Source organism: Dysidea avara, chromosome 7 (genome assembly GCF_963678975.1).
Source record: "Dysidea avara chromosome 7, odDysAvar1.4, whole genome shotgun sequence".
Taxonomy (NCBI): Eukaryota; Metazoa; Porifera; class Demospongiae; order Dictyoceratida; family Dysideidae; genus Dysidea; species Dysidea avara.
Genome location: NC_089278.1, coordinates 18,461,716 through 18,483,049, shown reverse-complemented (window position 1 = coordinate 18,483,049; position 21,334 = coordinate 18,461,716). Strand labels below are relative to the sequence as shown.

The 21,334-nt window shown below is 36.9% G+C and overlaps 1 protein-coding gene across 1 annotated transcript in view; it reads left to right on the top strand.

Moving 5' to 3' along the window:
- Positions 1 to 21,245, top strand: part of LOC136259673 (uncharacterized) — a 32,300-nt gene extending 11,055 nt beyond the window's left edge. The window contains exons 6-35 of the mRNA XM_066053175.1: positions 879 to 2,147; positions 7,872 to 8,018; positions 8,068 to 8,289; positions 8,335 to 8,478; positions 8,611 to 8,817; positions 8,867 to 9,136; positions 9,237 to 9,497; positions 9,560 to 9,670; positions 9,773 to 9,861; positions 11,197 to 11,354; positions 11,403 to 11,454; positions 11,523 to 11,582; positions 11,633 to 11,747; positions 11,794 to 11,952; positions 12,713 to 12,785; positions 12,867 to 12,957; positions 16,745 to 16,830; positions 16,971 to 17,112; positions 17,160 to 17,251; positions 17,304 to 17,412; positions 18,183 to 18,336; positions 18,383 to 18,449; positions 18,500 to 18,566; positions 18,617 to 18,702; positions 18,756 to 18,882; positions 18,932 to 18,973; positions 19,036 to 19,113; positions 19,202 to 19,247; positions 20,612 to 20,734; positions 20,788 to 21,245. Of these exons, the coding sequence (XP_065909247.1) occupies positions 879 to 2,147; positions 7,872 to 8,018; positions 8,068 to 8,289; positions 8,335 to 8,478; positions 8,611 to 8,817; positions 8,867 to 9,136; positions 9,237 to 9,497; positions 9,560 to 9,670; positions 9,773 to 9,861; positions 11,197 to 11,354; positions 11,403 to 11,454; positions 11,523 to 11,582; positions 11,633 to 11,747; positions 11,794 to 11,952; positions 12,713 to 12,785; positions 12,867 to 12,957; positions 16,745 to 16,830; positions 16,971 to 17,112; positions 17,160 to 17,251; positions 17,304 to 17,412; positions 18,183 to 18,336; positions 18,383 to 18,449; positions 18,500 to 18,566; positions 18,617 to 18,702; positions 18,756 to 18,882; positions 18,932 to 18,973; positions 19,036 to 19,113; positions 19,202 to 19,247; positions 20,612 to 20,734; positions 20,788 to 21,029 (4,889 nt within the window). The 3' untranslated portion in view covers positions 21,030 to 21,245. The remainder of the gene's footprint in view (positions 1 to 878; positions 2,148 to 7,871; positions 8,019 to 8,067; positions 8,290 to 8,334; positions 8,479 to 8,610; positions 8,818 to 8,866; positions 9,137 to 9,236; positions 9,498 to 9,559; positions 9,671 to 9,772; positions 9,862 to 11,196; positions 11,355 to 11,402; positions 11,455 to 11,522; positions 11,583 to 11,632; positions 11,748 to 11,793; positions 11,953 to 12,712; positions 12,786 to 12,866; positions 12,958 to 16,744; positions 16,831 to 16,970; positions 17,113 to 17,159; positions 17,252 to 17,303; positions 17,413 to 18,182; positions 18,337 to 18,382; positions 18,450 to 18,499; positions 18,567 to 18,616; positions 18,703 to 18,755; positions 18,883 to 18,931; positions 18,974 to 19,035; positions 19,114 to 19,201; positions 19,248 to 20,611; positions 20,735 to 20,787) is intronic.
- Positions 21,246 to 21,334: the final 89 nt, after the last annotated feature.

The following is a 21,334-nucleotide window of genomic DNA, read 5'->3' as shown; positions in this document are numbered from 1 at the left end:
TAGTTTGAAACATAGCACACGCCTGTAACATTGGAAACGCATGGGCATTTAAATGGGTAGCAACAGCCATGCTGTGGTGCTGTCATGTAGGGAAGTGTAGAGGGCTTGTTTCTAGTAATTAACAATGCATTTCTCGTTTGTATACAAGCAGCTGTCACAAGGTACAATAACGAGTTTTAGTCTAAAAGTGATCCCAAACCCTTCCAACAAGTTTCTAGGAAATTAAAATGTGTATACAGTAGAACCTCAGTTATCTGGACCCTACTTATCCGGATTCTCGGTTAACTGAACTACGGAAGTGAGTGCTCTATAAGAGTAGTGACTGTTCTATTAGAAAAGTTGAAATTATTGATATTTTAAAAATTTTTCTTTGTGCTATTTTAAGTTATTTATGCACAGTTTCAGAGATACGGACTTTTCAGACTTATGGACCACCCCTGGTCCCAAGGAGTTTGGAAAACTGAGGTTCCACTGCATATATCCCAAACCCTTCCAACAAGTTAATTTCATAGAAACTTGTTGGAAGCATTTTGGGATCACTTTGAAGGCATTTAAGGGGTTAGTTATGCCTAACCTATGCTGCCAAGCTGTCATGTAGGAAAGGTAAGGCTGGTTTTGGGTAATATTCTTTAGGCAGAAAAGCTTAAGCCTTCATTATCCATACTATACAGTAGCACTACCATACTGTATGATACTACATTAATAAAATGAAGGGTTCTAGAAGCTTCTGGAATCAACCAGGTTAATTGCAGATAGCTAACAGTACATTACAAATACATCTGTACACTATGATAGCTACTTGTCTATGATAATATAGTAATGTTACTGTATAGTGCTTGACAACATATACATAGTGTAACAACTAGTATCTTATATAGTGACCCTTGAGTACTACTTGGGGTACTTCAAGAATTGGGAAGGAGGAGCACTATCTGTTACACTGATAAATACTGCATCACAGTCAATAGAGTTTGCAGTTGAGGCTCCAGGAGTAGGATTTTCTACCACAGGAGTTGTTAGTGGTAATAAGGATACTATAGTATCCCTACCAAGTAGCTTAGAAGTAACAGAAAGTGATAACCCAAATAAAGGGATCCATTTACAAGCTAATGGTGATGAATTGATAGTGATTGGTCAAACTCAAAGAAAATTTACCACTGAAACATTCTTTGCTATACCCTTGACAAGATCAAGCACTAATAAAGAGTTTGTATATTATGGGATATCAGCACCAGTAGGACGTGATGGTTATCAAGGTGCAATACTTGTAGTTGGTACAAAGGACAATACAACAATGAAGTTAACAGTTTCACAAACAGCCACCACAAATTCAACTGTCAGTCTCTTTGCTGGCATTGAGTACTCATTTGTTATCAACAGACTACAGACATTTTATATTAGGTCATTACAGGATATGAGCGGAACTAAAATCGTTACAGACAAAGAAGTGTCAGTGTTTAGTGGTCATGAGTGTACCCAGGTACCATTTAACATAGGTGGTTGTGATGTACTAGTAGAACAAGTTCCCCCTACTACATCTTGGGGTACTGATTTTTACATTGCACCATTTGCTACCAAGCGCTCCTATATGGTTAAAATAATAGGATCACAAAACTCAACAGTGATAGATATTTACTGCAACAATTTAAAAGAATCTCATACCATTAATGAAGGAGAACACTACAGTAAGACTGTATCACAACAAGAATACTGTGCTATTCACTCCAATAAAGGAATAATGGTGGTTCAATTCAACCTTGGTCAAAATGTAGAAAGCACTTCTGGTGATCCCATGATAATAGTATTACCAAATACATTTCAGTATTCTAGCAACTTTTCTACTACTACCATTCGAAATACAACCAGTTCCTACACGCACTATATTAGCATCATAGTATTGGCGCAGTATTATCATCCTGATCACATCCACTCAATAGCAGGAGGAAGGAATGTATCACTAGATACTCAGGTATGGGTACCAATAAGAGTTAACAATATCACTGAAGCATATGGAACATATATAAGTATAACTGAAGGTGGAGCTAAAATCATTCATTCTAACAAAAGTGCATTAATGACAGTAACAGTATATGGGTTTACAGTCCTTGAAGGATATGGTCACACTGGAAAGCTGAGCAGTCAAAGAGGTATTTCAAGTATATGTGTGTGTTGTGTGTGTAAACATGGCAAAACTGGTGAATAGTTAACATCTATATATGAGCCATAAAAGATTTGCATATCATTTTAATTGTTGCAAAAGATGATTACACTATTACACTAGGATCATAGAGACTTTTATACATTTTAGCACTACTAATTCTTGTGATGCAATTTGCACAAAACAGAGGAATCTACTTGATGTGGCTGAAAAAGTGAATCAATTATTATTTTATTTTTAGAAGGTATTGTTTAAGTAATGATTAAATTCCAGATCCTAGCCATGTGACTCAATCCTTAAGGCCCTTCGAATGTCACTCCTGGGTCTGGGATGCTTTCTGCATGCAATGGAGTTTTAGCGCAAACAGACTGACCTTCTTGCATTTATGGACTTTGAAGCTTTCATTCCCTGGTGGGACACTATTATTATTATTAATGATTCATTGCACAGATTCTAGTAGGATGATAACTACTAGAGCTATGCCTAATTTTTCCCTTTTTTGTCTCATCTGTTTGCCAAGTAATTTGCTCAAAGTTCCTTAATTTCACTCAGTATTCAGGTATATATGTATGTAATAGTTATATGATGGCCACAAGGGATTTGCCTGATATATATTCCCAAGCCTGAGGGCTGCAGGCATGAGTATATACATCAGGTGAATTCTGAGTGGCCATGGTTAATACCACTCAAGCATACACACCTAATTGGTGAAAAGGCAAACCTACATTCACCTATATATCAAGCTCATAAGCATGTATAGAAAGCTTCATAATGTAGCGACTGCTTGATCTCTAATATTACTTTTCATAGCAAAAAGCTATGTATTACTAATACTTTACTAAATGATGTATAGAATATCTTTTCATGTGAAGTGTACAATGGTTCTTTTCCTCATTGTCACTCAATGGCAAATCCAGAAATTTTCAGAGGAAGTTTATGCAACAGAGGCAGATGTTTTTTGTGAAAAATTGTATACTGTGCTGTATATTAGGGATCATGGAGGTTTGGGTTTCTCTAGCCAAAAACATCACCCAAAACTGGCTTCACTATACCATCCTGGTGCTTGGCAGTATTGGTTAGGTATAACCAAGTTCAAACATTCCCTCAGTGCAACCCTAAATGCTGCCAATACATCGTACAACTTTTTGTTTTTTATTCAATAGAATTCTCTACTGACTAACTGTCTGCCTGCCTGCCTGATGCCTTCAGACAAGTGTAACTCGATAATGGTTAAGGCTATGGGCTTGATTTCTTCACTGTTTGACATTGCTTCAGCCTGACAGGTGCCTTTTGGCATACCGCAGTACATACAATGCACACATCATGGACTTACCTTTGTCCTCCTTTATGTCCCATTTCTTTTTGCTGGCAGTCCAAGGTGTCAGAATTAGAGTGTCTCAATCTTGCAAAGTGAATATTCTTTACAATTGAAGTGGTTGGACAATACTTTATATAGTCCAGCCAACTCTCTTATGATGATTGTATGGATAAAGCCTGTATAGTTTGATATTGCAATACTAGTCTCTTGCCACCCACCCATCACTGATTGGGGCAGTGAAAGTGGCATTAAAGGTTAACAATGTGGTCATACCATTAATAGTAGGGACCACAAAGGAGTAGGCATGGCCACGAAATAACATCACCCAAAAATCAGCCTCAATTTTCCCTGACGAAGATGAGGCAGTATTGGTTAGGTAAAACCAAGCCCAAACAAGCCTTCAGATTGACCTGAAATGCGCTTTCAACAAGTTGCTACAGAAATATTTATTTAACGGAATTTTCTAGTGACTGGCTGACTGACTGAGTAACTGACTGAGAAACTGACTAATGCCTTCAGACAAGCGTAACTAGGGACCAGTCTATTTTGCTTTTTATCCCACCTATTTTTCTTTCCAGCAATTCTTTTATTTTTCACCTATTATGCTCCATATTTTGCTCAAGAATTATAAATTTTGCTCAGCACCGATCTTTGCTAATTGAACATTTCCAAGTGCAAAGCTACAGTTTCGCCTTAAAGTGACTGTTCTATTAGAGTATCTCGATCAGCACTTACTCCTAACAAGAAGCTAGCTAATATTGCTTAACATGTGTGACTGTTTTATTAGGGTATCTCGATTGTCACTTATTGTTCCTGTAACAATTAGCTATGTATTGTTGATATTTTAGCACGTCTGACTGTTCTATTAGAGTATCTCGATCTTTTGTGCAATTTTTATGTCCACTTCACAAAAATTGCACTTATTATGCCAGCATTTTGCTCATTGCTTTTACCCACCCATTATGCCAAAAAGTTTGCCGGCAAAATCGATGCGTCCCTAAGCATAACTCAATAACGGCTAAGGATACGGGCTTGATTTTTTCACTGTTCAACGTCGCTTTGGTAGGGGTGCTTTTTGAACAGTTCTTGATTCGTACTGCTGGGTAACAGGTTGAACATAACTAACAACAAAGCGTAATGGATACTTCACTTTTCAGATGATAGTTGATATAACTTGGGTGCGCGGCACCATTTCTTTTTTTTCAGTATGCATGGATTGCAGAGGTGCTTTTCGAACAGTTCTTGATCCGAAATGCTGTGTAATGGGGTTAACATAGCTGACAGTGAAGTGTAATGGATACTTCACTTTTCAGATGATAATTGATATAGCTGGGGCATGCGGCGCCATTTCTTTCGTGGTATGCGTGGGTTCACCAGTCATAATAATTATTTGCAATAAAAGTTAGCAAATAAGTACAGAGAAAAATTTGGAATTTTCAATTAGAGTAGGGACCATAGCACATCAAGAAAAAGTACTGAAACAAGCTGGAGTAGTGCACGATATTAAATCACAGTAAAACAATAAGAAATGTTATATCCCTACTGTGCTCAAAGATACCATAATGGAAATGGGTCATTCCATGTCAAATCAACAAGGAATTTAGGGTCACCTCTCGGATTTTGACGAAACTTGGTGTGTTTGTAGTACCTGTGGTGCTTATCACTCATGCAAATTTTTAGCTCCATACATTCCATAGTTTCTGATTTATGACCACAAATATTTTGAATATTTCATGAAAATTTGGTCCATCTCTGGTTACAAAACCAACTGCAACTTTGTACTGTGTAAATATTTTTAAACACAGTTTTCACTGATGGAAGACTGTTGATTGACCTTTCCAGTGATCCCTAAATTATGGGATATCTACTTAATTATGGTTCAAAAGTACTTCATTGAAAACTTTAATCCTTTATATTTTGAAAAATGCTGCTTGAAATTTTTCAAATTCTTTTGTGAATATTGATTGGGTCATAGTCTATGTTTGATAAAAATTTTGTGGTGGGACCACAATGGGCTCAAGAGATATAATAAATTATGTTGTGGTATGCGGAGGAATTTGCAGGCTATTATTGCTGTATTGGAGTGTATACAGTACCTCCAATAACCACTCACAACAAGGCCATGCCAAGTTTGTCTTACAGAGTGAAGGTGTCTAGGTACATTGGAACCTGTATTAATGACCACCTGTATTGAAAGACCATCTATAAGCTGTAGCTAATTTATACTTTAATTGGATATTAATGTATAGCACCAAAGCATCAACCCTTTCTAGCAAATCCAAAAATGGTCCTTATTAGACAGGTTGACTATAAATGAGATCATCATGCATCCATAAACACATTAATGTTGTACCATCTCTTCAGTTAAAATCTTGCCGTAGTGCACTTACATACATATCCCCCACTCTACACTATTCAAGTTACGTACATGGCTGCATAGGTACAACAGACCTCCTCAAAAAGGATATCTGGGTACCTTGATAGCCTCATGATCTCACTTTATAATTGTACGTACATTTTGGACCCAAGACAAGTTTGTGGTTTCTCAAAAATGAACACTTTATCAATGGTCCAGGGAATAGAAGAGTTACACTGTATATAGTAGATGCATTACTTGTACCAAGAGTTTTTATTAACACTTGCTTGCACCTCAATGCGTGATTTATAGTACTGTAATTACTAAAATTAATGGTTTTTCAAAGTATTTTGTGTTCACGTTTTTGAAGATCAGTACAGGTAAATGGTAAATATGTGGTCAACATGTTTACTTCCTATGTGAGTATGTGTATGAAATTATGACTTGATCTTCAAAGTGGTCGTGAATGTAAAGTAATGTAGTAATTAATTTCACACATTGAGGTACAATTAATGCATGTACATATATGGTAAAACCCTCCATTGTTAGGACCATAATAAAGTGCTCATATTACAGAAGCTACAGAAGTATCTTGGTCCTAATGTATGTGCACCGCTAGAGTGGGAGTACATTGTATAAACAGGCATCCTGGTTATCAAGGTATCCAGGTATCTCTTCTGAGGAGTCCTGTTGTATGTATCTATGCAGCCACATACGGAACTTAAATATGGCTAAATCCACTACAGTGGGATTCAACTTAATAAAGAAGGTACTTGTGAAGAGATTGTACAACATTTACATGATGTTTAGGGACACATGGTGGTCAGATCTATAATTTATAGTCAACCTGTCTAATAAGGACCATTTTTGGATTTGCTAGAAAGGGTTGATGCTTTTGTGCTATACATTAAAGAAGTATAATTTAACTGCAGCATATAGGTGGCCTTTCAATACAGGTGGTCACTAATACAGGTTGCAATGTACCTAGACACCTTCACTCTGTAAGACAAACTTGGCATACCCTTGTTGTGAGTGGTTATTGGAGGTGTACACTCCAATACAGCAATAATAGCCTGCAAATTCCACCACATACCACATCATAATTCATTATATCTCTTGAGCCCATTGTGGTCCCACCACAAAATTTTTATCAAACATAGACTATGACCCAATCATTATTCACAGAAGAATTTGAAAAATTTCAAGCAGTATTTTTCAAAATATAAAGGATTACAGTTTTCAATGAAGTACTTTTGAACCATAATTAAGTAGATATCCCATAATTTAGGGATCACTGGAAAGGTTAATCAACAGTCTTCCATCAGTGAAAATTGTGTTTAAACATATTTACACAGAACAAAGTTGCAGTCAATTTTATAACTAGAGATGGACCAAATTTTCATGAAATATTCAAAATATTTGTGGTCATAAATCAGAAACTATGGAATGTACGGAGCTAAAAATTTGCATGAGTGATAAGCACCATAGGTACTACAAACACACCAAGTTTCGTCAAAATCCGAGAGGTGACCCTAAATTCCTTGTTGATTTGACATGGAATGACCCAAATGCACAGTAGGGATATAACACTTCTTGTTGTTTTACTGTGATTTAATATTGTGCACTACTTCAGCTTGTTTCAGTACTTTTTATTGATGTGCTATGGTCCCTACTCTAGTTGGAAATTCCAAATTTTTCTGTGTACTTGTACATATAGTAAAAATTGATTATGCTATAGTTCAGACAATTTTCTACTAGTATATATTAATGCACTGTGTCACTGCCACAAATGCCATTGGTCTCAGACAAATACATTTTTCAGAGAGTTTCTATGGAAACCAATACAATTCCCTATATCTGCCACTGCAACTTTACAAGAATGCATCTATTATACCAGCATTTTGCCCATTGCTTTATCCAATCTATTATGCCTCAAATTATGCCAGAAAAAATTGACACACCCCATAGTCAACTAGCACTGTAAGTTGAATTTGCGTTTGAGTACCAAGGTTTAATTCAGTTTGTTAATTTGTGTTTAGTGACAACAGTTGATGTGACATTTAATGGAGAGTTACCATATTCAGTGAAGGAATCAGCTGGTTCAATTAACTTGGACTTTAGACTCAGTGCTGCAGCTTCTCAAGACATCATTATTTTGTTCACCATGAAAGATGGTTTGGCTACAGGTATGTAATGGTACTGATTGAAACACTACAATAACTATTCTCTCAATAGCTGGATCAGACTATGGTCAAACTGGAGTATCATCACCACTACACTATTCTGTTACCATCCCTAGTGGACAACTGTCTGTCTCATTTAGTGTGAATATTATTGATGACAGTATGCCAGAACAAAATGAAACGTTTATTCTATCTATTGATCCACAACACAGTTACTTTCCGACACTTATTAATGGTAGCCGTTCCTTTACTATTACCATCATTGATGATGAAAGTAATGATATACCAGTGTGTTGATTGCATTTCATGTGTGCTATAGCAGGGTTAATTGTGCAGTTCAGTCAAGCTATATTCAATGGAACAGAAGTGTCTGGTTCCATTGTGTTGACAATTGATCTACTTGGAGGATTTGCAAGCAATAATGTTACTGTTATTGTAAATACATCACCAGTGACTGCTACAGGTAAGCAAACAGTAAGATTTTCTGGATATCATGTTAGTTAGTCATTGGTATCTACCACATACAGTTGTATCTTGGAGTTTTACAATAATTTAGCATTGTGAAACGTTTAGTATTTTTGCCACTTGTTATTAGCTGGTGTTGATTATGATGCTACTCCACTGACTGCTACATTTAATAATGGAGAGACCAGTGTCACTGTGACAGTACCAGTGGTGGATGATAGAATGGTTAATGAAGTAGACGAGGAGTTTAATGTAAGTTTGAGTATATCATCTGCTACTGGTGTGAGAGTAGAACTTGGTGATGTTAGTAGTGCAAGAGGAATAATAATTGACACTAGTAAGGAAGTGAATCATTGTGAAACAGTTGCTTATTATGTATTTTATAGCAAGACCACAAATCATCACTCATCCACTCAATAAACTTGTTGAAGTTAATAATGATTCTACAAATGTTCAGTTTTCATGTATGGCTGAGGGAGCATCATCTTATTTCTGGCAGAGAAAAGATGGTGTTATACCAACTGGTACTTTAGGAATAAAGACCAATGTCCTCACACTTGTTAGACTAGTACCACCTGATGCAGGTCAATATAGATGTGTAGCTGTCAATCAACATGGAAGAAATTTTACTGATTACGCTATGCTTACTATTGAAGGTATAGTTATGGCTTAAATCATTAAATTGTCATATTGATGTGACAAAATACAAATTGTGCATCATGAATCAATGGGCACATAATTGTTTTCTTTTAACAGCTCATGATCCTGTGGCAACTATCACATCATCAGGAGAAAAGGCTATTCCAGGAGACCAAGCTACATTTACATGTTCAGCTACTGGTTTGGCTGCTAATACATTTGTATATGGCTGGTTATTGAATGGAGCTCCAGTTGAAAGAAAGACTAGACAAAAGCTTATTGTTACTGCTTCAATAAAAACTGCTGGAGACTATCAGTGTACTGCTAAGAATGTATATGGAGGATTTGGCCGATCTAATGTGGCTACACTGAGTCTAAGTAAGATTATAATAATGTATACTTCTATACTTACAACAATGCATGCCTTATTTGTCCTACAGATCAATTCTGTACCCCAGTGACAGTGAACTATGCTGGATTCAGTGTTACATGGAATGAAACACTTGTTGGTGTTACTGTAGAAGTACCATGCACGGCATCTGGATTAAATGGTAACATAATTATTATAAACATACAGAGCAAAAAGGGGGATTGTTTTTAAAATTCATAAGTAACATTATGTGTTTTCATCATCATAATGTTTGTACATCAAGGCACTGTACGGAGAAGATGCAAAGGTGAAGTTGAGTGGGAGGAAGTTGTTGGTTGTTTCAGGGTACAGTTTACAGAGTTAGTTGAGGAGGTAAAAATTAAATAAAGTACACACACTCACATTATATATAAACAAGTGTAAGGAAATTTATACATTTGAGTAGGGATCATAGAAATAAAAAGCAATGAAACAATGGAGGTCATCTACACCTGTAGTTATACTAGTGGATATTTAATTCCTACTTCAGTCATATGCAGAGTACAGTCATGACCAAAGTAGGGATTACATGTCCACTACTATAGCTGCAGGTGTAGATGACCTCCCTTGTTTCATTGCATTTTATTTCTATGATCCCTACTCAAATATATTGGTTTTACACTTGTTGTGTACACTTTTTGTAACATAATTTATGACTAGTGAATCAACACATACCGCATCAAAGGAAGGAATGGTGCTGCCGAGACATAGCTAAAAATCAATGGAGTGACTTAATGCACATTCGAACTATTAATTACCATCCACCCATTACACAGCATTACAAATGAAGAACAGTATAAGAAACACCACTGCAATCAATCCAGTCACAATGGAAAAATGCCTTAACTATCAATTACTGAGAAGTGAAGTGGCCATCCGCTTCATTGTCAAATATATTCTACCTATTATACAGCAGTACAAATGAAGAACAATATGAGAAGCACCTATTCAATCAATTAGGTCACAACAGAAATTATGGATGATTCTTGTGATAGCCAGCTCCACTGAAATCATCACCTGTTACTGCAAATTAATGCCTCTGCAGTAGTGGAGAAAGAAATGGGGCACAAAGGAGGACAAAAGTAAGTCCACAATGCATGCACTGTAGCTGCTGCAGTTGGTGAAAAGGCACATCTTGGACAGAAGTGACATCAAACAGTGAAGAAATCAAGAATGTAGCCGTAACCATACTCAGCTGGAGACATCATTCAGTTGGTCAGAAAAGAAAGGGCAATAGAAAATTTCAGTTAAAATCTATTTAAAGTTCACAGAAATATGGGAAGAGATTGAGATCACTCTGCGGACATTTTTGGGCTTGATTATACCCAACCAATCTGCCATGACGGGAAAATGGGGATTGATTGATGTGATGTGATTTATTATTTTATACTCACAACAATCAGCACAATGCCATTCCTCCTTGTTGGAGTGATACAAAAAAACAAAAACAACAAACATACATGCATGTAAGCAAGACAATAGTAAACATTACATTACACACAAACAACACTGAATTACATTAATGACAAGAAATTGCTTTTGTCCCAAACCTACATGATCTCTATCTACCAAACCTTCATGAAGGTGATAATTTTGGCCCAAACTTTCATGATCCCTATTATACAGTACTACCGTATTGTATCATACATATCTGGAACTTTCATTTAGACTGCCAATATTACGAGTTCATTAAATGAACTCAATGAGGAAGAAAGGATCGGTGCAGTTAACAATATTGCAACTATGCTCTCTGACTTGACTTCATCAGAATTTATTTTTGCAGAAGAAATTGGTCTAGCGGTTAATATTGTCTCTTCACTCAACAAGTAAGTTGGTTTGTTGATGTGTATGATTATAGTGAAACTGTTCTATAGTGTTACAGAGACAGTGGTTAATATGTTGCAACCTGATGATGCATTCTTTGAAGTAAATCATAAATGTGATCATGCTTATATACACAGTGTTGATTGTCAATATTGTTGTTTCTTTTCAAGGAAACAACTAAAATATTTGATAATCTTCTGAATGACAGCCACCAGCAAACCTGGCAACAAGTACTTTCACACCTTTTGCTTGCATAAACTACTATTAATATTTTCTATAGACACCACCAGATACTAGCCAGGCTTTGGTTAACAGCACTGAACAGTTTGGAAGACTTTTGGGAGCAACATTAAATAACAATGCAACAGAAGCTATTAAAACTAAGCAAAACATTGGTGAGTAGCTATGTATGTACTTCATGTGTTCATTTATTCTTTGTAGTTGTCAAGGCTCAGCGTATATCAGATGACAGCGTGCTAGCAGGAGAAGATTTTGTGTTTCCTACTGAAAATGATGATTTGGGTAACTTTACTGGTGGAAGTGCTGAAATTATGTTTAGCAATAATATTCTAAGAGATGTGTTGGATCAACTTCCTCCAAGTAAGGCTTCACACAGCAAATCATTATATGATTTCTTACACACAGCTAGAAAAGTGGATGTAACAACTTGATTGTTGTATGTGTTACCTAGTTTGTTTATATTTGTCTATTTGCTACTATGTACAATAATATTTACTATTATAATATATATTTTACATCCTTTGCATAGAGAGAAGCACAGTAACTTCATGGTTGTTTTATACTAATTAGAAACCACATTTTAAAGCTCCAAGGATGTTGCTTCTATATTTGTTTGTACTTACCTTGCCGATTTCCAGTAAACTATCTTTATTACTGCTGGAAGCTTATCTGTTGCATATAGTATTCCAGAGCTTAGTTTATGCAGTCATAGCACTTGCAGCATTTTTAGAGGATTTGTTGACAAGTTTTTAGTTTACCAAGATTGTTAATTTAGAACCAATACAACCTTTTATTGCTTACTAATACATAGACTGCATTCAATCCTTAATGCTCAATCATATTACTACAGATACATTCATAGTTAAAATGGATATGGTGTTTTGTCTAGCTGTCATGGTTCTCAAAGACAACAGGAGAAATCCAGTAAATATGTACTGTATACCTTAAAATACCAATTCAAGTGCCAGGCCTGTACCATTAATTTGCTGAATAATATAATTTTGATTGCTATCTACTCATTCTTACAAGTGATAAGGCATTCTAATCACACTATGATTTATATGCATTTCATCACAGTCTTTTGAATTAATGTACTACACTACTTTTTTATTGTCTATAGATACTACAGGATTTCCAATCACAAATACAATACTCAGAAATGGGATTTTGCAGTTGCCAAACCCCACTAACGAGTAAGTAAAATTTTTATGTATTATCAGTTGCCAAAGAAGTGATCAACTACTCAGAAATGATAGACAAGTTTTCTTTTACAGAGGTGTACCCAAATCTCCAATATTGTCAATACGAGCACCTGTGCCTTTAAACTCCAGTAGGAACAATTCTGTATCATTAATATTTGATGTGGTAAGTTTTATTAAACAGTGTACTTCATATTTATGTAGTAATCCTGTGTAGTTTTGTATAATATAATGTAACCAAGTAATGAAATAATATGTTATTCATATAATATAACTTAAAGTTGTCACCATAATATTTATAACTAGAAAAATTCTTAAATGATATGATTGACACATGCACAGGTGAAGTTGGCCAAAGAGTAGGGTGGCCGACTTTGGCAATAAAAATTGTACAATAGAGTTTGAAGCGTATGGCAGGAGTACATGCCATTATGGAGGTTCTGAGGAAAATCCCTTAAGAAAAATTTCAGACTTTAGAAACTCTGAAAGACTATTTTAGACTATTTTCATTGTGTGTTTTTGCTGATAAATTAATTTTTAAACTGACTGTTCTATTAGAGTAATTGACTGCTCTATTAGAGTATTTCTTTTTTTAGTTACAAGCCCAGTAAAAGCGGAGTGGGATGGCCCCACCATTTCCACTACCTATGGATTGATGTCACAGTATATGTATACATGTTTATGTTGTTCTATTGTGGGAGTGTATATATAAAAAATAAAGTTATGGTTTAGATGATGGTAGTAGACTGCAGAGCACAGAATCACTAGTCAATGAAGGGCAGAGAGTTTGTGTGTTCATGTTGGGAAACATTGGTCAGGGATATACTATAGAGAATTTTGTGATTACTATGCTGTACTATAATTCCTGAAATTTTGAAGAGATGACCAGTTTAATTCATTTAAAAACTGTTTTTGTCTCTAACTTTTCAACCATTGTACCATTCCATTTCCAAGGTCATCTGGTGCCCACCCCACCACCCTAGTATAAGCACTCATGGTAGGCAGTTACTAGTGTATGGAATACTCTGAAAGGTGATATAGTTGCATCTTTGTGCTGGGAATTTTATACATACATTCACCGCCCTTGGTGGGTTACGGTGGCTTGAAGTTTTAATTTGCGATGTTAGGTAAATATGTATGTGCAGAGTTGCCAATATTTGTCTGCACTGTATGCAGATGATAACTAACCCAAACTGCACAACAGGCAAAAATCAGCTAGTGTAACAAACACTTACGTAGTAGCTATACTATACTATACCCTACTGGTTTTAAGCCTTAGCACTATACAGGACTGATTTTGAGAGCCATATGATACAAACAATTTATGGTGTTGATGTAGACCTGGAAGCAGTGGTGGTACACTAGTGGATGGCCTTGTATGGCTGGCCAAATATTTCTGTGTTGAATTTGCTGCATTTTAGCATTGTGAAGCAGCGTAGTCCTATGATTTTGTCTCTAATTTTTCAACCATTGTGCCATTCCATTTTGAAGGTAAGCTGGTGCCCACCCCAGTAAAAGCACTTGTGGTAGGCAGCTACTAGTGTAGGGAATATTCTGAAAGGTGATATAGATGCATCTGTGCTAACAATTTCATACATGCATTCACCACCCTTTGTGGGTTATGGTGGCTTGAAGTCACCACCCTTTGTGGGTTATGGTGGCTTGAAGTCTTAATTTGCAATGGTCTTCTTAGATCCAGTTACATAATAAATTTGTTATGCTATAATGCTATTATAGAGTATTACTATTACATGGAGTTACTAATATTTGAGAATATTTTGGCATGGTTGCATATCATACAGTACGGTAGTACTGTATATTAGGAATCATGGAGATATGGGTTTCCTAGCCAAAAAATTCACCTGAAAACCAGCTTCACAACTCCATCGTGGCACCTTGGTAGTATTGGTTAGGTATAACCAAGCCCAAAAGTGCCTTCAGTACAATCCTAAAGGCTTCCAATAAATTGTTACAAAATTTTTAAAAAATTATTCAATGGAATTTTCTACTGACTGCCTGTCTGCCTGCCTGCCTGCCTGCCTGCCTGCCTGCCTGCCTGCCTGCCTGCCTGCCTGCCTGCCTGCCTGCCTGCCTGCCTGCCTGCCTGCCTGCCTGCCTGCCTGCCTGCCTGCCTGCCTGCCTGCCTGCCTGCCTGCCTGCCTGCCTGCCTGCCTGCCTGCCTGCCTGCCTGCCTGCCTGCCTGCCTGCCTGCCTGCCTGCCTGCCTGCCTGCCTGCCTGCCTGCCTGCCTGCCTGCCTGCCTGCCTGCCTGCCTGCCTGCCTGCCTGCCTGCCTGCCTGCCTGCCTGCCTGCCTGCCTGCCTGCCTGCCTGCCTGCCTGCCTGCCTGCCTGCCTGCCTGCCTGCCTGCCTGCCTGCCTGCCTGCCTGCCTGCCTGCCTGCCTGCCTGCCTGCCTGCCTGCCTGCCTGCCTGCCTGCCTGCCTGCCTGCCTGCCTGCCTGCCTGCCTGCCTGCCTGCCTGCCTGCCTGCCTGCCTGCCTGCCTGCCTGCCTGCCTGCCTGCCTGCCTGCCTGCCTGCCTGCCTGCCTGCCTGCCTGCCTGCCTGCCTGCCTGCCTGCCTGCCTGCCTGCCTGCCTGCCTGCCTGCCTGCCTGCCTGCCTGCCTGCCTGCCTGCCTGCCTGCCTGCCTGCCTGCCTGCCTGACAAGTGTAACTCGATAACGGCTAAGGCTATGGACTTGGTTTTTTCCCTGTTCAACGCCCTGTTCAACGTCGCTTTGTCCCAAGACGTGCCTTTTGGCATACTGCAGTATGTACAATGTATGCATCATGGACTTACCTTTATCCTCCTTTGTGTCCCATTTCTTTTTGTTGACAGCCCCAAGGTGTTAATTCGCAGTAGCACGATGCATGACTTCCCTACAGTACGTTTGTAAACAGGAAATCGTCCGTATTTTCCGTGGTGACTGGACTGATTGCAGATATGATTCTGACACTGTTCTTTACTTGTAACTAGGGCTGAGTGATACTGCCATTTTAGTATCACGATCAATACTAAAGCCACTATTCATGATACTGAATAGTTCACGATGCTTACAAATAAGTCGATCATAGCTGGTGCTACAAAGTGTATTGCTGCAGGAAGTCTTTAAAGGTAGCATAAAACTAGCCATATCGTCCTTGTTTACAGTAGCAGTTATTGTAACACATGCTATGAGGTTATGTTTTGGTGTTCACACCTCTCTGCAGGGGTAACCAGGTTATGACTTACAAGAATTCTTAGCCTAGTACTGCATAACAAATGGCTTTTTAATGACAATAATGTACAGGCATGGTGTCACTATAGTTAATAACAAAATAATGCGATATTGATACTTTCAAAATATCACGATATATCGCTAAAATGATAGTATCACTCAGCTCTACTTGTAACGCTATGTAACGGGCTGAACATAGCTGAAAGTGAAGCGTAATGGCCACTGCACTTTCGAGGCAGTAATTGATAGTTGGGGGCATGCAAATTGTCATATTTTTGTGGTGACTGGATTGTTGCAGAGGCACTTCTTCTACTGTTTTTCATCTGTAGTGCTGTGTAACAGGCTGAACATAGCTTAAGGCAAAGCATAATGGCCACTGCACTTTCAGAGCAGTTTTTGATAGCTGGGGTCCACGTTCAGACGAAAACATTAATTCTGGTGCCATCCTTTCTTTTGATGTGGATGCGTGGCTTCACGAGTCATAATAATGTTACAAAAAAAGTAAACAAACATAGAAAAAGGTAGGGAAACAAGGGAGGTCACCTACAGTCCTACACCTGCAGATATACTAGCGAACATTTATTCCCTAATTCAGTCTATACCCCAAGACCAGACTGAATTAGGGATCAAATGTTCACTAGTATATCTGCAGGTGTAGGTGACCTCCCTTGTTTTCCTACTTTTTTATGATCCCTAATCAAACTCAAATTTCTTAAACTTGTTCTCTTTTATATATACAGGAAAGCAACTCACAACAGTCAGATGCATCTAAAGTACAAAGTAGAACTTGTCAGTTTTATGATCACAACTTACTCGATGTTCAACTGTAAGTAAATCAAATATACAAAATTAATGGATAATAACATTTTTACTGTTCATATACAATATCTCTTGTGTGCCTATGTCTTTCTATCATCTTACTGACATATGTTGTAATTAGGTAAGTAGTGATAATATTTTGTTTAGCAATCAAGCTGGTGGTTGGTCACAGGAAGGAGTACAATTAGATAAATATAATTCTAATGGCACAAGAGTAACTTGTATTACTACTCACCTAACTAGTTTTGCTGTGCTTGTTAGCGTAAGAAATGAACCAACATCATCAGAGGTATAGTAAACTGTGTGGTGTTTTGTGGACTAGTCATATTATTACAGTACTCACTTCGTCTAACATCATACATTGGATGTGCAATATCTCTTGTGTGCCTATGTCTTTCTATCATCTTACTGACATATATTGTAATTAGGTAAGTGGTGATAATATTTTGTTTAAATTCTTACTCTAAAATAATATTATAGGAAAAGAGATAAAATCAATCATCCATTTATACACCTAAATCTGTGTATTGCATTAGCTTTGGGTCTTGTAGTGTTCCTTGCTGGAATAGAAACTGCTACTGAATATCGGGTAAGTACTAAACATAATCAACAATTCATGTTAGAATTAGTGTGCAAAGTAACTTTTCAGACATATGCTGACACAATGTCAGGACAATATGAAATTTGAGCTGACAAAGTGATTTTCCTAACCTCATATAGATTACGTTGTAATACTTAAAACCATTCAAAAATAGACTACAAAGGTACAGGTGTATGTATTTGCAGTCAGGGGCAATTCTAGAAAATTTTCCAACTAGTTTCTAACTCAACAGCAGAAAAGCCCATTAGGGATGGGGCCATTCTGAGATATTTTAATTACATCTATTGTAGCTAAATGTGAATAAAAGTACCCTAATAAATTGTTTCACAGTTAAATCTTACCACTCTAACTCTATACAAAAAGATTTGATACATAATTAAAGAGTTGCAGAAGTCATAATAGCCTCATCAATGATTATTTTAGAGGTGTTTAACACGTTATGGCTCAGGAGAATCAATTTTGCACAGAAAAGCAGTTTACGTAGTTTGATGACTAGAAGTTACTGTCTTTTTAGCCTCATTTTAGACTTAAATTTTGCTTGCTGTTTTAATTTTTTTTTTGATTTAAAAAAGCTGACTGATTTCCAGAAACCTGTGAAACCCCCTTTGAACCGTGCCTGTTTGCAGCTAAAAACAGTGTGATTACTTGTCATAGCACTTCTTAAAAGTGAAGCTTTTATATTGTAAAATATGAGATATACGTACAGTTGAAATGTAAATGTACAATGGTGAGAACATTATGTGTTGCATTCCATGTAGGCCTCCTGTATAGCTGTGGCAGTACTTCTACAATATTTCTTTACATCTGCATTTTGTTGGATGTTATGTGAAGGAGTAATGTTGTACATGTTGTTGGTCACTGTGTTTGGTAATAAACTGAACCGTCGGCGTTTCTTCTTTCTCTTGGGATGGGGTAAGCAAGACTATTAATCAATACATCATGTTGAAATATTCATTAGGCCCAGCAATTCCAATAGTAGCAATATCAGCTGGAATAGCTCATAAACACTATGGGAATGATGATTAGTAAGTGTGAAGTATTACCAGCTAAGTGATAAAGTTTATATTATTTTTAGCTGCTGGATTACATCAGATGATGGAGCAATTTTAGCATTTATCGTACCTATTGTGGCTATAATCTTAGTATGTTATCTAGAATATCTTATCTGTAACTATAGAATGTATATTTGCAGATAAATTGTCTTTTTCTTGTAATCACTTTGAAAGTTTTGTACACAAGCCAACAGAATACAACGGGTGAAAATTCTGACACTGCAAAGTAATTTGTAAATCTTTATACATTTGTTTATTAGTTATATAACTATTATTCAGACACCTATTGAAAGCTACAATATTCCTCTTGCCACTACTTGGAGTGACCTGGATAGTTGGTATACTGGCTGTGAATGATGACACTGTAGTGTTTGCTTGGATATTTACAATTTTGAATTCCCTACAAGTAATAAAATTTTATACCCAATGTGAATTACAATACTGCTTATGTTTAGGGATTTTTCATTTTTGTATTCCATATTCTCAGGAATAAACAGGTGATTACAAATATATAGATTATGCATGTGTTTTGTACATTTTAATGTATGTGGTTTTATAGGTCATTAGAGAATTTATGGAGTGTTACAACTTTTGGAGGACTAGTCGAGTATACAGTGTCTACAGCAGAATGCGTTCGGTAAAATTAATATATGTGAAGGAGATGAGAGTTACTTACACTGTATTCTTACATTTACTGCAAGTACTTATGTATTTTTATTTAACAGGGACGTGAAAGTACAAGTACCTTGGGAAGCACACTAAAGGAAAGAAGTGCGTATGTAATACTATGTATAGCTGTGATATCAAAGTGCTGTCAAGTACTGTACTTTCCATACAGTACCAGATACTGTACTGTATGAGTCATCTAGTACAGTTTATACTAGTTAAAGCACTACGAGTGCAATATGGAACAAATAGCACAAGAGCAAGGGTGAGCAGCTAATACAGCACAAGGCGAAGCCTTATTCAGCTCTAGACTATGCCAGAGTACTATTTTTCATATTGCACAAACGTGGCAGGTTTTAAACTGGCTTATATAAGTGCTTTCTCATCGTCTTTGTTCAGAGCATTCATTTTGTAGACTCGAGCCACGTCAGTTTTCAGCCATCAGACAATTGATAAGTGTCTATATAGTACAAGTGTGGTCATAAAACAAACAGATAGCATCATTTTGGCTACTTCTGGTGATTTAAATTGTTACGCACATCATCATCAGTGTTGTATTTTCCTTTCATTACTGTATGGAAATAATACAACCTCATACGCTTTAGACAGCACAAATGATCACATGCGTTACATTGTAAATTGCTAAAACTAGCCAAATTTATTCTACCAGTTTGTTCTATGACTATAAATAAACTATGTATATGAAGACTCACTAATAGTCTGTTCACCGAAAATTGAAGTGGTTTGGGCACTCGAGATGAAGACAACCAAGTAAACCAAACAGGAAGTACAATAACACTTAAAGCATTAATTACTGCCAACGTGTTCTGCTCATGGTGTTGTGCATGCGTTGTTCTTATTAGAGCCCACTGTTGCATGCTAATATTTTGGAGACTTGCACAGCCTACACTTCACAACATTAACTGTGTTAATAACTTAAACTTTATTTATACAATACTTGGCTTTGCCTCATACACTCCCTTCATGCTGCATTGTACTTTAATGATAATAAAACAATGTCCATTTGATTCCACTTGGGGTACTTAGAGATAATAAGTCACTCTCTAGGGTTCCTTTGGATACAAATACATGAAAATAGTAAGAAGAAAATATCCTGACCGCCTGGCAGACTCCTGTAAGCGTTTGAGCGTTAATCGGATGGCTGAAGGTTCGAGACTGCCCAGGTCCAGTCATGGATTTTTTCTTCTTTCTCCTACTTTTCAAACATACTTAGTGCAGTTAATATAAACATCTTAGGCCTTCTGGTATACAGGCTCTGCCTTTACCAGGTACTTTAATGATAATGATAATAATGATAATTTAATTTACGTACACATGCATGGCAGTGCTTTACCTATAATGTACAAAGAGCATGTCATTCAGTTTATGACTGCAATTTTGTGATGCATGTAGTTCACTTTTACTATTATGTGCAATTAATTAAGCAATTTTGTAATTTTGTTTTGTAGCCTCTCAAAGTAGTACTAGTGGCTTCATTTCTCATGATAAGAAAATATCAACTACTTCTATGGGAAGTAGTATTTCTGGTGATGATTGCTTGAACACCAAAGAAGTGTCAGAAGTCCTACCAGGTACTGTACACTATGTGGTGAATGCTCAATTATGCTAAAAATACACTTCACAGATGATGTGTTTACAATGAGTTTGAAACCAATAAATGAGTCTATTACTGAAGAGAAAGTACTAGCAGTACATAGTGGTGAAGATATTGTAAAAGAATCATATGCACAGCAAGAAATAGAATTGGAGTCAAGGCTATATACTGGTGCTGATGAAAGGGAATCAAATCAAAACATGGATAGCAAGAAGAAGTGTACCGGAAATAAGGCAAAAAAGCCACTCCCTTTACCTAATTCGAAAAAGTGACAAAGCTGTAGTTAGTGTATTGGTTTCAAACAGGCAATAAGTGTAACAGTCAGTTTGTTTTGTGCTGATTATCAAAACAGTATAGTGGTTCTTCTTATTTGTTATTGCACTAGTGTACCTATGTGTATACTCATTTTTTGCCTCTTTACACTTTTAATTTGCATACTGTACATGTACACACTTTTAATTCAACATCAGCTAAGCGCTAGCATCTGATACTATTTCACTGGATAATTATGACTTGTAAGTAACCATCAGTATTGCAGTAGAAACTGAGTTACTAGGACATAATTATGTTTAAGTAA